This window comes from Dama dama, chromosome 22 (assembly GCF_033118175.1).
Source record: "Dama dama isolate Ldn47 chromosome 22, ASM3311817v1, whole genome shotgun sequence".
Classification (NCBI taxonomy): Eukaryota; Metazoa; Chordata; class Mammalia; order Artiodactyla; family Cervidae; genus Dama; species Dama dama.
The window spans coordinates 47,648,084-47,665,050 of NC_083702.1; the positions used below are offsets into that span (position 1 = coordinate 47,648,084).

Genomic DNA, 16,967 nt, shown 5'->3' on the forward strand with positions numbered 1-16,967 from the left:
CCTGGGCCCCCCAAGGAGGAATGATACCTGGCCAGTGGCCAGGGGGCAATGAGGGAGAGGAGGACTGTCCCTCTTCTGAGGAGACACAGAGGATCCCAAAGCCGCCCTTACTGGAAAGCGGGACTAATGGCCGAGCATTTTGAGACCCCACGACCTTTTGGGGCTGCCCCAGAGGTCAGCCTGGCTACATCAGGGATGTTGGGAGCTTTGGACCAGACTCACCCCCAGTAAGATCTGGGTGAGGAGTCCCTCTGAACTGAAGCTGGTACTGTCCTCTGGGATGATGGGAGATCAGTCAGATTTGAGAATCACAAGGGAAAGGAGAAGTACAACAAATGGACTTCCAGCTCATTTTTCTTCAGCCCTCCCCACTCGTTGTCTTGCCTATTTTCCAGCACTTTCACTGGCATCAGTTCTCTAGTCTTGACCTTGCCTCCTGGGTACCTTTCATGTTACCACCAAAGTACCCTCTTTCCAAAATCAAATCTGGTAAGTTTACTCCCATGCCCCACCATGTATATCACCTTTTATAACCATTAGGTAGCACATCATTGCCCTCAAGTCCAAGGTCAGAGTTGTAAGCATGTCTGCCCTCCCTCTAAAATTAAAATGATGAATTAAAAATTCATCTACTTATTTGTTTTAACAATCTCATATAGCTGCCTTACAGTGTAAGGCAGTAGTTTACAGTGTAAATTATTGCCACAGAATGTACTAGAACCCTAGGTTTGATTTTTTTCAAAATGAGAACATTGATCATGACCCCAAAAGAGAATTCTTCATAACAAGGTTGGGTGTACTTCCTTGATCTCAGTTTTACCTTCAAGGTCTCTGGAGCCTGGATGGGCTTGGGGAGGGGGATGTTGGGGTGAAGGGGGATAAAGCAGCTAAGGCTTGGCCCCCAACCCCTCCCTCCAGGGGTCTCTGAAACCCTCCCTCCTCTTGCCTCCCATGGTCCTTGTTCCCAGAATGTCTGCTCTTCTCTTTCAACAATGATCTGTTGTTGTTGTTCAGCCACCCAGTGGTTTTGACTCTTTGTGACCCCATGGACCGCAGCACACCAGGCTTCCCTGTCCTCTACCATCTCCTGGAGTTTGCTCAAACAAACTCATGTCCATTGAGTCGGTGATGCCATCCAAGCATCTCATCCGCTGCCACCCCCTTCTTCTTCTGCCTTCAGTCTTTTCCAGCATCAGGGTCTTTTCCAGTGAGTCAGTTCTTTGCATCAGGTGGCCAAGTATTGGAGCTTCAGCATCAGTCCTTCCAGTGAATGTCCAGGGTTGATCTATTGTTACCCTCCCTCTTATTCTCCACCCTTCCCTAGGATTTCCTTTTCCTTTTACTTGGTGAAGAGGAAATGAAAAGGGGATTCTTAGTTTTAAACACCCCTTAGCTACTATCCTTTCAGCCTGGAGTTTGTGAGGCTGCCCCATCGTACTGTATGATGGTTAATGATGCTCATTAAAGCACCTTGTGCATGTCTGGATTCACTGAGAGTTGCTGTATTGTGTGATAATTTGTGTCCTCACCACCACTACCCACCCATGCCTACTTGCTGTCTTTGTGTCCCAGAGCCTAGAACAGGGCAGGTAGATAATGGCTGCTAGGAAACATCTGTTGATGGAATGAGTGATTTGGAGGTGACATTACTGGTAATGGCAAGGGTGAAGGTGTGACAGTGATGCTGAGAGTGACCTTGGTGGCATTCTCTAATCCCCTGTTCCCCTCCCACACTGCTCAATCCACCCAGAAGTCACACTGGCCACCGTGAGAGCATTCACACCACGGAAATGGGCAAATGCTGCAAACCAGGATTTTTAGATCTCCCTAGAGAGCCAGCCAGTATACCACTGCCAGTCACACTTCCTGATTTTCCTAGGAAGCATTTTATGGTAAGAAAGCAAGGCACAGACAGATCTTGTGCTGCTTGAGAAGCCAAAACAGGAGAGTGGTGGGCTGGGACTTTAACAGGACTCACTTCTCTGAAGGCTCATCTGATGGTGACCTACCTCCTGCTGACTGTTTCCCGGGGCTTCAGTGTTTGGCGTGCTGTAGGTGCTAAGAAGTCTTGGTTGAAAATGAGTGAACACACAAATGAAGAAACCATGAGCTCTTTGGGAGTGTGTCAGGTCCTCCTCATGGTCATATGGCAAGCACCTGTGCACTTTGCATGACCAGACGTTGTGCTGAATGGTTTTCCTAGATTCTCGGATTTAATCCTCTCAGCAACTGTATGGAGTACTGTTACTGTTCTCCCTGTGGAAAGAAGGGAACTAAGCCTCCGAGCCCAGGATGAGAGCAGACACCGTGGCGTGTGCGGTCAGCTCAGGCCGTCCAGCTGACAAGTCTGGCATCCTCGTTCTCCTGTCACCCTTTCCTCTCCCAGCTGAGCACAGGCCTCGTGTGCTATGCCAGAGGGCTCTGGAGCCTCATGTGAGCGCACACACCCTCACATGCTCGTGTCTGACTCAGGTGGGCACACACACCCACACACACTCGTGTCTAAGGGCAGGACTCCCTGTTACAGCATGGTGGCCAAGAACAGTGACCTCCTCCTCAGAGGAAAGTGCCCACCTCGAGCACCCCCTCCGCTAGGGCCTTTGGGCAGCTGGAATGTTGAGGTGCCAGGGGAAGTGGGGTTTCCTGTAGCCATCCAGACACTCGTGAGCTCAGGGTGTCTTGGCAGCCCCTTGAAGCCTTGCTGTGGCCTAATTGGCCCCAGGGTGACCAGGACTTTCTGCTTCCCACTGTGCCATCTTGTCGGGGGAGGGTTGCAGTGGGTGGGAAGGGGGTGTTAAATTGAGATTTGGCATCACCAGCAGAGGCTTTTGGGTAGAGTTGCTTGTTGCTTTAGCTAGTAAAAATAAAGGATGTCCAATTAATAATTAGACAAACAACAAATCAGTATAAGCGTATCCCATGCAATATTTGGTATTGATTTATACCACAAAATTATTTATTGTTTATCTGGAATTCGTATTTAAGTAGATGTCTGCTAGTTTATCTTTCCACCCTACTTACGGAGGGTGGCAACAAGAGGCAGTGCCTAGCCCTGCTGACATGGGCCCAGTGAGAAGCTGGCCTTTGCGCGTCCTTGCCTTCTGGTTGGGGAGCCAAACCAGCCCTCCTACCCCTTCCATTGACCTCATTCTCAGGAAGCTGCTCTCCCAGCCTGTGATGAGGACTGAACAGTCTCAGTCACCAGCAGGGCAGGACCAAAATCAAGTGGACAGTCTCGAGGCAGACTGCCTGGACCCCATCCTCCCTCTCTCATGTGACCTTGGGTGAGTCTGGCCTCCGGGCCTCACATTCCTCAGTTGTAGGGCAGGATCGTGGCACCTCTCACAAAGGATCAGTAAAGAGGTGGAGATGATGGCACGAGTGGGGCTGGTACTGGGCTTAGCTGTCATGACAGGCCCTGAAATGGTGATGGTGTTAACAGTTGATTGCAGGGACTTCCCTGTGGTCCAGTGCCCAAGACTCCCTACTCCCAATGCAGGGGGCCCGGGTTCAATCCCTGGTCAGGGAACTAGATTCCCACATGCCACAGCTAAAGATCGCATATGCCGCAACGAGAGCTCCACATGCCACAATGAAGACGGAAGACCCTGTGTGCTGCAACTAAGACCCTGCATGGCCCGATAAATAAAATAAATATTAAAAAAAAAAACCACAGCTAATCGTGATACTAACTGCAGTGAATATAGTGGCACTGGCAGTCAGTAGGGAGGAGCATGTTTCTCAGTTCAGCTGGACAGGCTTGAGGGCTGCATTCTAGAAGCCCTGAAAGAGGGGTGTCTGGGTGCTGGTGGGCTGGCACACTCTACTCTGAAGATGGGAAGATGGGGACTGGGCTGGTTCCCCTCCTCCTAGAGTTGGTCAGGGGGCTCGACGCAGGATACACACCTGTCTGTTGAAGACACTAGGCTCTAGGAAACAAAATCCTTCTGTCTCCCCCCACCCACCTCTTCCCCCACCCCTAAGACTCTCCTTGAAATAAGGGCAAGCCGTGCCTGTTCCCTGCGGGGAACTCAGAGGTGGGGGTCAGGGAGCTAGGAAAGGCCTGGTGAGAGGGGTCTTGCCATCCTCTTACTCCCTTCACTCACGGATTCACACCATCCACCCCCTGCAGCCGGGGGTGGCGCTGGACTTCTGGGCTCGCCGTCCTGCTCTGGGGACCCCCTGCCACTCCCCCTCCCTCTGCCCTGGTGCCTGTGGCGGGAGGGGCCTTGGGCATTCCCCAGCAGCCTGGCCCGTCGCCTGGACACCAGCGCCGCTTTCCCAGGCCCGGCCCCTTTTATCAGGGGGACAATGTCCGCACACAGTGAGGGCCTTGTGTGGCACCCAGGCCCCGAGCCCTTTGACTTGAGGAATTTTTCAAGTGCTGACCTCTCTCCGTGAGGTCTCCCTGCCGTCCAATCCGGAGGCTCTGTGCCCCGGCCGCTTCCTCCCCTGCTCTTGCCCGGCGAGAGGGAGGGAGGGGAAAACAGTGAAGAGTTGTCTCCTGCCCCGGTAGAGTCTTCACCCTGTGAGAGTGTGGCTAGGAAATCTGGGGAAAGTGTCTTAGAGCAGAAGGTAGCTTGGGGAGGAGTCTGACGGACGCTATGCCTTCCCCAGTTCTCCCTTCCCTGCTGATGCTGAGATCCACGGGAGCCACTGTCCTCTCCGGGCTCCAGTGCCTTCATAAATCAAACAATGACAATAGACAGATCACGGTCCCCAAAGCACTGTTTCTGTCAGAATGACATTCAGATTATCAGGTACCACTCTTCACCTTCTGTATGGATAGAGTTTTTTGTTTGCAAGAAAAAGAAATGACTTTGGCTGACTTAGGCAAAATGGAGGGTTTATGGAAAATATGCCGGAGGCTCACAGAATGAAAAGAAAACAAGAAGACCCAAGTTTTGGAAAGGTCAGGACCCAGGGCTCTGTCTGGACCTAAGAGGCAGGAACTTGTGAACACTCTCTGGAGAAGTCAGCTCCTATTGTCTTCCAAGCTTTGTGCCTCTCTTCTCAAAAGTAAAATTCCTGGGCAAGAACAAACCTGGCTGATTCCATAACATGTCCTGGGGACACTTGGGGACTGTCCCATCAAGACTGTGTGCGAGAGAGGGGCTTGGTTCTTGAATACAGGTGCAGATGGAGGTGCTGATAACACAAGTCAGAATGGGTGCAGGACAGGCCACAGAGGTTCTTCGGAACTTCTGAGTCAGAATATCCAGAGGAGAGCGCAGGAAACATTTTTTAAATGATGAAGAGCCGAGTTTAGAAACCGTTGTGGCTAGAGGACCGGTTTCATGTGGCTCCCAACTGGTAGAACGGAGGCTGGTAAAGCAGACACAGGGAGACGTGTCAGCTCAGGGTACATGATGGGAGCATCATCCGAAGACCATGCAGGCTGCCCGGTGAGGGAGTGAGCCCCCATCACCTGCAGCTTCCAGTACAGCTAGGCTGGTGTCCTGTGAGGAATAATGCAGAAGAGGCTCAGACTCTGAAGGGGCCAGCCTGCAAGCCCTTAGAAGAGTCTCAGACCGGAAACTTTTCATTTTCCTCTCTCTGCTTTTATGTCTCAGTCATTTTTCCTGCCATTGCCCTGCCTTTTTCTGGAGAATTCCACTGTCCAACTTCTGAGTCGTCCCTCATTCTTCAAAATGTGATTTTCTTGCCCAGGTCCTCCTCTTGCAGAGAAGGCCCTCAGATGCCATGGGCTCTCCCAGCATAGCTGTTCCTGTTCCTCCAGACTTCACCTGCCTGGCTACAGCCTTGCCCTGGGGAGGCAGGTCACTGGGCGGACATCAATCTCATTGCAGGATGTCTTTCCTCCTGGGGCCTGTGGAAGCCTGCATAGGATGTGTTTCCTTAGCAGGAGGGGGGCTGTCTGTGATGGCAAGAGAGGAGACGGTGCTTTGTATCCATTTTTCTGATCTCCGAACCTGAGTTTGGAGGAAGGGCAGTGGTGTGGGCTTCCTGAAGTTTTTCCCTGAGCTCATTGCCATCTTCATAATGGAATTAGTTAAATTAGGGGTTGCTTGTGCAGCTGCTCACAGGAGGCAAGGTGGTCGGTGAGTGAAGGGGCAGGTGCTAGGAAAACGCAAAGGCGCAGAGAAATATTTCCCTGCTGTAAGGAAGAAAACAGCCCAGGCTCTATGACAGATGCGTCTGCCACTTGACACTGGCTGCAGAGAGACAGCAGGGAGCCAGGGGGACTGCTGGGTGTGAGAACTGATGCCCCAGCTGCAGGCAACAGCTGCCGTCCACTCAGCCAGCTTTGGCCATGTGGAAACACAGGTCTCGTGACGCTCTGTTATTGATTTTCAGGGGAAGCCAGAAGTCTGAATTCTTGATAAATGAATTCTCTGTTTTAAAATCAAAAGTATATAATGTAAGTCCAACAAAATAAGGCTGCAGACTCCATGAGGTTTGCCAGTTAGAATTTCTGATGAAGAGAGGAGTCAGAGTAAATATTCTTCATCTGGGCCTGTCTCCTGGCTAGACCAGGAGCACCAGGATGGCAGGGGGTTGTTTTGTTCAGTATAATTCCTAGGGACTAGCACAGTGCTAGCACATAGTAGAGCCTGGATAGAGAGATGGAATACTTCCCTGGTGGCTCAGAAATAAAGCGTCTGCCTGCAATGCAGGAGACCCGAGTTCGATCCCTCGGTCAGGATGATCCCCTGGAGAAGGAAATGGCAACCCACTCCAATACTCTTGCCTGAAAAATCTCATGTACAGAGGAGTCTGGTAGGTTACAGTCCATGGGGTCACAAAGAGTCTGACACGACTAGGCGACTTCACTTAGAGAGATGGAGGGATGGATGGGTAAGCAGATGGGTGGGTAATTGGATAGATAGATAGTTGAATACGTGGAAGGAGGGAGGCAGAGGGAAAGGAACTTCTCCTAGGCTTCTCCTTCTGTGCCTGGCCCTTTTCACCTTGAAGGCCTCACACAAACATCAAACACTTAATATTCTCGTGGTTCCCTTCTTCTCATCCTCCTCACACCATCTAAACCCCTTTTACGGATGATCAGATATAAGTCACTGACACCTTGGTGTGAATTACTTTCAGTGTATCATCTTTTTCATGGGCATTTTGTCGGGTTGAGCTCTTAATGTTGTTGTTCAGTCACTAAGTTGTTTCCGACTCTTGGTGACCCTATGGACTACAGAACACCAGGCTCCTCTGTCCTCCACTGTTTTCCAAGAGTTTGCTCAGATTCATGTCCATTGATTCAGTGATGCTATCTAACCATCTCATCCTCTGCCAACCCCTTCTCCTTCTGCCTTCAATCTTTCCCAGCATCAGGGTCTTTTCCAATGAGTCAGCTCTTCCCATCAGGAGGCCAGAATATTGGTGCTTCAATTTTAGCATCAGTCCTTCTAATGAATATTCAGAGTTGATTTCCTTTAGAATTGACTGGTTTGATCTCCTTCCAGTCCAAGGGACTCTCAAGAGTCTTCTCGAGCACCACAATTCGAAAGCATCTTAATAGATAAGCATCTGTTAATGAGTTCTTGATAGATGCTCTTTAAATGTTTGCTGAGGGAACAGCTTAGCCTTCTAAATGTGAACTGTTCTTGTGAAATGAAGGCTGTGGACTTTGAGAATTCTGTGGGAGTGAGGATGACACAGTCTTGTGTCTCTGGAGAGAAGAGGGCTAGGAATTGGGGGATAACATTCTAGCATAATCTCTGCTGTCAGAGTGAGTGGGTGGCTGACGATTTTATTTGCCTCAAAGGCTGGTGCTGGGGAGAAAGAGGAGCTCCCAGAGGTTAGCCAAGGCAAGTTCCCATCATGCTTGACATGAAGCCAGATATCCTTTTAGAGTAATAAAGATACTGCCACCTTCCCCTGAGTGATTTGTCACTTCCCCAGGTACATGCCCACCTGTTGAACGACAGGCGGGAAAGAGATGAACATAAACATCTGCCATGTGTCAGGGATAGCATTCATGGGGCCTTATAGCAGACATAGTGATGTGCTTATTTTTGCAAACGAGACCGGTGCTTGGAAAGGTTGCTGTTTGTCTGAGGCAGCGCTAGGAAGTAAATAGCAGAGCTGGAGACGACCAGCTAGTTCTCCTGCTAGCAGTGCCCACCCACCTCTTTACCTGGAAGGTGAAATCCACACCAGCAGCTCACCAGAGAGCAACCACTTGCTTGGCAGGTTCCCAGAGGCCTTCAAGTCTGCATCCGCATTTTATCCTCATGACCCTGTGGGTAGATCTTCCCATCCTCGCCCTTCAGATGAGGGAGCAGAGGCTTATTCAAAATCATGTAGCAGGTGCCAGAACTGCCATTTCAGATCTAGGTCTTCTGCTCCGTGCCTGTCGCTCATTTTTCCTGCACATTGAGGGACGTGCCCCAGGAAGTGCCACCAGTACCTGCCTAACTCATTTGTCCTTGTGTGCCTTTCACACATATACACACTCATCAGACCTTCTCAGAGCCATCTTTGCCTTGATACTGGCAAAAGATAGGTACCAAACATTGGATGGATGGATGGATGGGTGGATGGATAGATGAATGGATGAATGGATGGATAGATGGATACATTAATGAACTGGGTCACTTTACCAGGGAAGCAGTCGTAGGCTCTTAAACTGGGCTGGGTCTCTTTCAGTGGGCTGACCTGGTCTTAGAGCTAATGTCCTGTGTGGTGATTGTACTTTATGAGTCTCTCCCTCCCATTAGATAGTAAACCCCTTGAGGCCAAGCACCGAGTTATCTTCACTGCTGTTTCTTTAGAGCCTGCACGCTCTGGCACACAGTAGATGGTTGGTACAACTGTGTTGAGTATCTTCCAAAGAAGGCTTCCCTGGATCAGCTCTCCCTGCTCCCCACATCCTACCCTGTACCAGCTTGTTCATCGTATTCATCACTTCCTTGTCACCTGGTTAGTTTCCTGATTTTTCCAAGAGAATGTTAGCTCCACAAGAGCAGGGACTGTTATCAGCCTTTCACCGCATGTCTAGTAAGGTGCCCAGTCCTTACAAGGCTCAGCGAATAGTGAGTAAATGATGTGGGTTGTGGGCAGAGCCCCACAGAGGCCGCCTTCCCTATTGCTGTCAGAAGGCATTGCGGGAACATTCCTCACGTCTGTGAGGCCCTAGTGGGCCTCCTTTCCTTACCTTCACAGATTGTTGTGCAGATGCGGGGACCCTTGTCACTCTCAGAGAGTCCCTCCCCTTTCCAATGCCCTGGAGCTCTTCCACTTGCACAGAGGTACAATGAGGTTGCCCCATCACTGAAGGGTCCCCTCTGACAGTGGGAGGGGAGCAGGAGGGTTAGCTATTCCTGGGAGTAAATAATGGAACTAGAACTGGCAACTTGATGCAAAGAGCCAACTCATTGGAAAAGACCCTGATGCTGGGAAAGATTGAAGGCAGGAGGAGAAGAGGGCGACAGATGATTTTTGCATCATGGTTGGATGGCATCGCCAACTCAATGGACATGAGTTTGAGCAAACTCCAGGAGACAGTGAAGAACAGGGAAACCTGGCGTGCTGCTGTCCATGGGGTCACAAAGAGTCAGACATGACTGAGCAACTGAGCGACAACAACGAAATCGGATCTCTGAGTTAGAACTCCATGTTCAAAGGCCCTGCTTTTGTCACACCTCCATCCATCCAGCCTATCATGTTAGCCTCTTTATCTTGCTAACTGGAAAACCCTGAGTGTGTCCACCTTCAGGGTTCTCCTATGTGACCCGTCATCCATCTCCCCTAGTTTCTGTCCAGGCCACAAATCAGCAACTGACATGTTTCATCAGAAATGTGAAAATCCATTTCTAGGGCCAGATCCCTGCCTTCGTTCTCCCCGCACTGCTCCCCCGATAGGCTGCACTGTGCCTGACCCCTCCTCCCGGGAAGGGCACCGCCAGGGCCGGGCCACACTGACTTTACATCCCAGACGGATTTATTAGAAGGGCGCTGCTTGTGCACAGGTGGGTCCTGTTTGTGCTAATTCTCCTCTTCCTTCTGCAGCCATGAAAGAACTCGGTATCGCTCCCCATAAATCTCTCTCACACACACCACATCCCGCCTCCCCAAACTAGGGATTTCCCACCCCAGGCGGCACTGGTTTTATAATATTCTCCTTCCTGGTGCCTCTGATGTGGCAGTAAAATATGAGACCACCCACAGAGGTGGAAGCTTTGTAGAATCAAGAGCTTCCCCCACCTCCTTCCCAAGGCCAAGGCCTTGACTGATTGGCCTGCGGGCTCAGAAAACTCATTATGAGAATAAACATATTAGGGCCTTCGGAAGAGGTCTGCGTTTAGGGAGACAGAGCCCTCAGGCACAGCGGGGTCATCCATTCTACCTGAGGTCAGACAGCCAGGCAATTACACAGGCAGCAACCCCAGCCCCCAAGGCATCTAGAATTCCAGACCAGCCCTGCCCGTCCCTCTGCCAGACGGGACTGTTCAGAGGCAGCTCAAGCCTGAATGAGCCCCAGGCAAGGAGGCAGCAGTCTGTGTGGCCTGTCAGGAGACAGACTTCTGACTCCCGGCCAGGCAGGGGGATGGACCGCCTGACCCTCAGCTTCAGCCTGAGTCCGTCTGGCAGGCCCTGCGGTGAACATTCCAGAGATGGGCAAAACAAGTGTTTCTCCCGAGAAGGTGAGGCCGGTGGAGCCAGAGCTGTTTGGGGGGTGGCGCTGTAGTGCTGCGTGCTCTGGGTCCCGAGTTAAGAGTTAGAATCCTGTGCATGTGGGACGCCGATAAGGGGACTCCACGTGGTAATGGGTGGGGATTTGTAAGCGTTGTGTTACCCCATTGTACCAGTAGATGGCAGCAGGGCATCTGGAGCGCGAGCTGCCCCTTGGGCTCTCCCAGGAAACATCATTCATTTACCCAGTCAGCAAGCATTCCTCAAACATGTCCTGTGCCCTGGCACTTTGTGCTGGATATGAGAGACGCAGTGAGCTTTGAGACCCGGTTTCGGGTCTCCAGGAGCTCCTAGACTAGGTGTGTGGGGACAGGGGATGTGTAATTCCAACCAGAATGTTGTGTCAGCACCCCGTGGGGACCCCAAGGAGGACCACCTAACCCAGCCTCGTTGGGGGGTGCTTTCAAGGAAACAGCGGTCAGGGATCTTGGAACATGAGAAAGGGGTAACCAAGCAGAGAAGGAAAGAACAGCACAGACTCAGACTCACAAAAGCACAGGAATCACAGAAAGTTGAATGTGTCCAAGAGGTGGGCAGAAAACCAGAGAAGAAATGGGTCATAGGTCAACAGGGTCTAGATCACGAAGGAGCTAGACTGAATCCTGAAACTCTTAAAGCACAAGATCTAACTCACCATTGCTGCTTGCTTAGAGGCTCTGTGTGACTTTGAACCTGTGGGAGCTGCTCCCAGCCTTCCCGCTTGATCACTGGGGTCAGTACAACAGGAGGAGGGATGTGAAGGCCTGCAGGCCTTCTGTATCAACGTCGCCTGTTTGTTATCATCACCAATCTCTCACCTCACTGAGGGGGCAGATCAAAGTGAAGCAGACTGTAATTCCGTTCTGTAACCCCCAAGAGGATAGGATTATGTTTGCTTGTGGGTCCCTGCACACGTCACCCATAGCCACCGTGTAAACACTCGGTAGTTCTTTGTTTTCATTGTTGACTCTGCTTTAGGCCCTGGGCTGTATACTTTGGAGCTTACTCTGTGCCAGGAACCATTCTAAATGCTTTGTACGTCGTGCCACATTTAATCCTCACAACACCCCGTGGGATAGTTACTGTGATTATCCCCACTTCCCAGACGTGGAAACTGAGGCACACAGAGGTTGAGTGAGTTTTGCGGGGTCTCAGAAAAAAAAGAGTGAGGGGTGGCGCTGGGATTGCATCCAGGTGGTCTGGCCCTGAGTTCACCCTCTCTACTTACTGTCCTTTGGGTACAGGATCAAGTGAATTTCTCACCACACCTTGGCTGGCAGATGTTATCACCCCTTAACAAGTGACCTGGAGGGAACTATGACCTGGAGGAATTAAGTACCTTGTCTTAGAACATGCAGTGAGTGAGTCGTAGAATTAAGATTTTGCCCAAGCTTCTGTGATTTGAGATCCATGCTTTTTCTAGTATACCGGTGATTTCATTCGTTAGTTACCATCCTGAGGTCTCAGGATCATCCAGTACTTCTTGTAAACCCAAGCGGCAGGACCCCTGCCCTCAGTCCTACTTAGTCCTTTACTAGCTATACTCCTTACAACAAAGGAGGACCCTGCAAATTATACCCTTTGATCATGCAGTGGTTACCCAACCTATAGAATTCCTGGCCCATGGGGACCCAGGCCCAATTCCAAGGCCTATGTAGGTCAGTTCCCTGATTCATCCTCCCCAGACATGGTGGGGGGACTGTTGATGGGTGTGTGGATGAGGAGATAAAGTTTGGCCACATGGGCTGGGTCATCCACAAGCTTGCATAGGAAGCCCCAGTGATGCAGGACAGAGAGCAGGGCGGGAGGAGAATTGGGAAGGACGATGGGAACCAAGAGCTGTCGGCCTCCATGCCACTGTGTTCTGGGTGGATCCCTAAGAGTCCTGAGAAGTTCAAATTCTGACCCTTCCAGATCATTATGAAATTGTATTCAAGGAAGGAAGAGACGGGCATGTTTTATTTAAAGGTTTGCCAGCTTTATCAATTTTAAATGTTAGGCATATGATACATAGACTTCCATTTGTTCTTTGGCCCCATGCTTTACAAATATTAGGGGTGGGCTTATCCCAGTGTCTAGAGTTTGTCAACATTACTTTTATTAGTGATAAAATTCACAAATTATGTGAAAAGGTTCCCTTTGCATGAGGCTGGTCGAACACACATTTTTTGGAAGATCATCCTGGGAGAAAAAAACAAAATCTTGCTTTTTAAAGTCACACTGACAACTCTTGTCCCCATAAAGTTCTATCCACTTGACATCTAAGCCTGTCAATGCTGTAAGAAAAAGTGGCATTAATATTAGAGTTGTCAGTCGGTGATTTAGGCAGTCTTGAAGAGAGATGAATTCCACTGGAGTTGGCTAAGTGTAGATAGAGAGACTTCAGGAGCAGACAGACTGCAACTTGGTCAGAGAATTTGTAGAAGAATTCTCTCATAAGTGGAAGGTTGAAAAAAGAGATGGGAACATTGATATTCCAGGGAAAAGGATAGAAAAGAAACTAAGAAGAAGATTCTTGGATATAACCCTACTGATTAGAGCTCAAGTATGTGGTCATACCATAAAGAAGGCTGAGCACCAAAGAATTGATGCTTTCAAGCTATGGTGTTGGAGAAGACTCTTGAGAGTCCCTTGGACTGCAAGGAGAGCAAATCTGTCAATCCTAAAGGAAATCAACCCTGAATATTCATTGGAAGGACTGATGCTGAAGCTGAAACTCCAATACTTTGGCTGCCTGATGCGCATGCTTACTCATTTAAAAAGACCCTGATGCTGGGAAAGATTGAAGGCTGGAGGAGAAGGGGATGGCAGAGGATGAGACGGTTGGATGGCATCACCGACCCAGTGGACCTGAGTTTGAGCAAGTTCTGGGGCATGGTGAAGGACAGGGAAGCCTGTCTGCTGCAGTCCATGGGGTCGCAGAGAGTCAGACATGACTGAGCAACTGAACAACTTGTGGTCATACCTAGCTGAATGGAAAGCTGGGATATATTGATATATTTCTTGGTGCCAGTCTATAAAAGTTGTCTCTGTGGGCAAAGAGGAGAATTGGGATTGGAAGCAAATAGCTGTCTGTGCCCCAGAGAAGGTCTCTGGAAATGTTCAACACAGTGCTCAGATTACAGCAAGTCACTAAGAGCTCTTGGTGTCATCAGACCAACAACCAAAAAGAGCCAATGGAAACTTGTATTACTTTTGCTTTGTGGGAGGTCATCTAAACCCAGGAGCACCCCAACATTTGCTGCTGTTTTTCAGGGCTGAGAAAAAGCATGATCTTGCGGTGAAAGTCCAGGATTCAAGCCACTTAGGCAAAGTATTTTCTCTCTCTGGGTTTCAGTTTCCTTATTTATGGAATGGAGATAATAATACCCACCTCGTGGTGGTGGTTTTAAGTGTTAAATGAGAAGGGCTGTAGGTTAAAGAGTATAGCACAGTTTTTTGGGCACAGAGTGAGTACTCAAAAAGTGTCTTTTTTTTTTCTTCATCTGGGCTTCCCTGGTAGCTCAGACGGTAAAGCGTCTGCCTACAATGCGGGAGACTGGGGTTTGATCCCTGGGTGGAGAAGATCCCCTGGAGAAGGAAATGGCAACCCATTCCAGTATTCTTGTCTGGAGAATCCCATGGACTGAGGATCCTGGTAGGCTACAGTCCATGTGGTCGCAAAGAGTCTGACACGACTGAGCGACTTCACTTTCTTCATCTATCTCTTCAATCATTTATTCATTCAGCATATTTTAATTGAGCTCATACTGTGTATCAGGTACTCTGGTACATGTTGGAAATAGAATGATGAGTAAGACAGATTGTTCCTAGCCTGGAGGAATTGCGTTATAGTTCAGTGGGAAACAGGCATGAACCCAGTTACTAACTATAAGGAATTATAATAAGTGCTGTGATACAAAAGTAGAGCATGAAGAGATAATTTATATGAGAAAAGAGATGACTAAGGTCAAGATTAGGGTGCTTACAGAGAAAATGGACAAGTGGATGATTTGAGAAATAATTAGTATGTAGAACCCATGGTGATAGGGAGAGAAAAGGAGGTAATAAGAGTGAAGTCTGTGTTTTTGCTTTGAGTGATGGGCAGATGGGATGTCATTTACTGCTGATGGGAAGACGGAAACAGGGATGTATAGGAAAGATGATGGAAGGGTGGTTGGATGGACGAAGGGGCAGGTGAGTTCTGCTTCATTGGAGAGATGGACAAATAAAGGAGTGGATGGATAGAGCAACGTAATAAGTCATTTACAGGTCATATAGGGTCTACCTAATAAAATAATTCTGCATTATTTATTTGTGTAGGATTCTTTCTTTTGATCCTTAAAATAATGTTTAGAAATATACTATGCAGATGTTAATATCTCCCATTTACAGAGGATGAAGCAAAGACACAGAGATGCAAAGGGACTTGGCAGAACCGAAACCCGAGTCTCCAATCCTCCCAGCCTGTACTCTTTCCCTTTCCCATGTGATACATATAAATAATGAGAAAATCATCCATCTAGGTGGGAGAGAGCAGGAAGGTGGGGAATGTGTCTGGACATGTACCTCTGGGGGTAAGGCCTTCAGGAGAAGGGAGGAAACAGTGAAGCAATTGGCATCCTTACTCAATAGATTTCTTCCTCTCCTTCACAGGGCCAAGTATTTCCATGGAAAGAAGGTGAATGGAGAGATTGAGATCCGAGTGGAGCAGGTAGGTTGGAGCTAGTCTTTAGTGCTATCACCGTGATCTTTTCTATAGGCAGAGCCATTCCCAGGAGCGTACTTGGCCCCCATCTTCTGAAACTATAATGAGTAAGGATTACCAGAAAAATCCTGACTTATACCTGGAAGATGTCTTAAATTCCAGAATTATTTAGTCCAATCATTTTCAACCTTTCTGTTTTAGCAGCAGAACCTTTATTCAAGAGGAATATCAAGTAGGAGCACACTCTAACAAATAGAGACACATAGAACTTCTCTGGTGGAAATGGGCATAGGGAGCCCAAAAGTCTGCTCCTTTCTGTCCCACCTCCCTCTGTTCCCCACCATGGTCCCTGAGGGGTCTCTTTGGAAGGAGAGTGTAGGCACACAGTGCGTTTGAATTCTGGCTCCCTCATTTTCTAGGTATTGGGCAAGTGAGTCTTCCTGTGTCTCATTTTCCTTGGGATTAAATTATTTAAAGCCTCCAGAGAGATTAGAATCTCGACTACTGGCTCTTGTTATTACCACTAGTATCGACATCCACAGACTTCATTTTATAGGAACAAAGCCCACACTTGCCCAAGGTTATAGTGGAGTCAGTGGTAGAATTAGGGCCAGAACGTGTGGCCTCCAGATCTAGGACTCCTCCCCTTCGTTCACTGAACACTTGCTGGGGACCAGCTCAATGCCAAGCGCTGTGCTTGGCCTCAGGAGAGCACATCAGAGCATGGACTCTGGAGCTCACCTCTTGGTTCCAATCCCAACTAACTTTGTGACATTAGTTCAACAATACTTAAGCTCCCTGAAATTCACTTTCTTCATCTGTACCACTGGAGTATAGCATCAACTTGATAGGGTAGCCAAAAGGATCAAATGAGTTAGTCCAAGAGAAGTACTCAGAACAGCACATGGCATTTAATAACACTTAGTAGATGTTACCCATTTATCATCATCCTCATCATCAAAGGCAAACAATAAGATAGAAGAGGTCCTTGCTGTAAGATGAACTCAGAAAAGCACCATAGAAAAATGGAAGGATGTGACTTTTCTAGCACTCTTTGAGTTTGATGTGTTGGAGGAACAGAAAGCTTTTTGAGCATCAGATTTGAGTTGGCTTAATATTAAAACACCTACAGCTTGAATTTCAATTTTATCCTGTGGCTTTCAAGTCAGTCCAATGTCTACTGGTTTTCCTTCCATGGCAAAGAGCAGGTTATTTTTGTTCACTTGACAAATATTTGTCAAACATCTACTATGCTAGCTTGCTCACATGTGCAGAACAAGGACAGAGAAGCAGAGGCACTGTCCCAAATAACTTGTGGTCTAGCAAGGGAGGCAGGATAAGTCTTCACAGAACCCAGCACAGGTGGAATCCAGGAAAGAGAGATCCAGACTTAGTGCTGTGGGCACCAGAGGCCACAGCTATTTGGAGGAGTCCGAGTGACTTCAAGGAGGGGGTGGTATTTGAAATGGATTGTAAAGAATGGCTAGGATTTCAACAAGTGGAGATGGCAACAGGAAGAGTGATGAGACTGAATCAGCGTGAGCAGAGGTAAGGGGAGTGGAAGCTCAGGGTGTGGAATGATTGAGGACACTGTCTTCCCCCGGCCCTAACCTATTCATCCTCCCAAATTCTC

The 16,967-nt window shown here is 48.8% G+C and overlaps 1 protein-coding gene across 1 annotated transcript in view; it reads left to right on the top strand.

The window, feature by feature from the left end:
- Nucleotides 1-16,967, top strand: part of SYN3 (synapsin III) — a 461,203-nt gene that overhangs the window by 41,615 nt on the left and 402,621 nt on the right. The window contains exon 3 of the mRNA XM_061125421.1: nt 15,283-15,340. Within this exon, the coding sequence (XP_060981404.1) occupies nt 15,283-15,340 (58 nt within the window). The remainder of the gene's footprint in view (nt 1-15,282; nt 15,341-16,967) is intronic.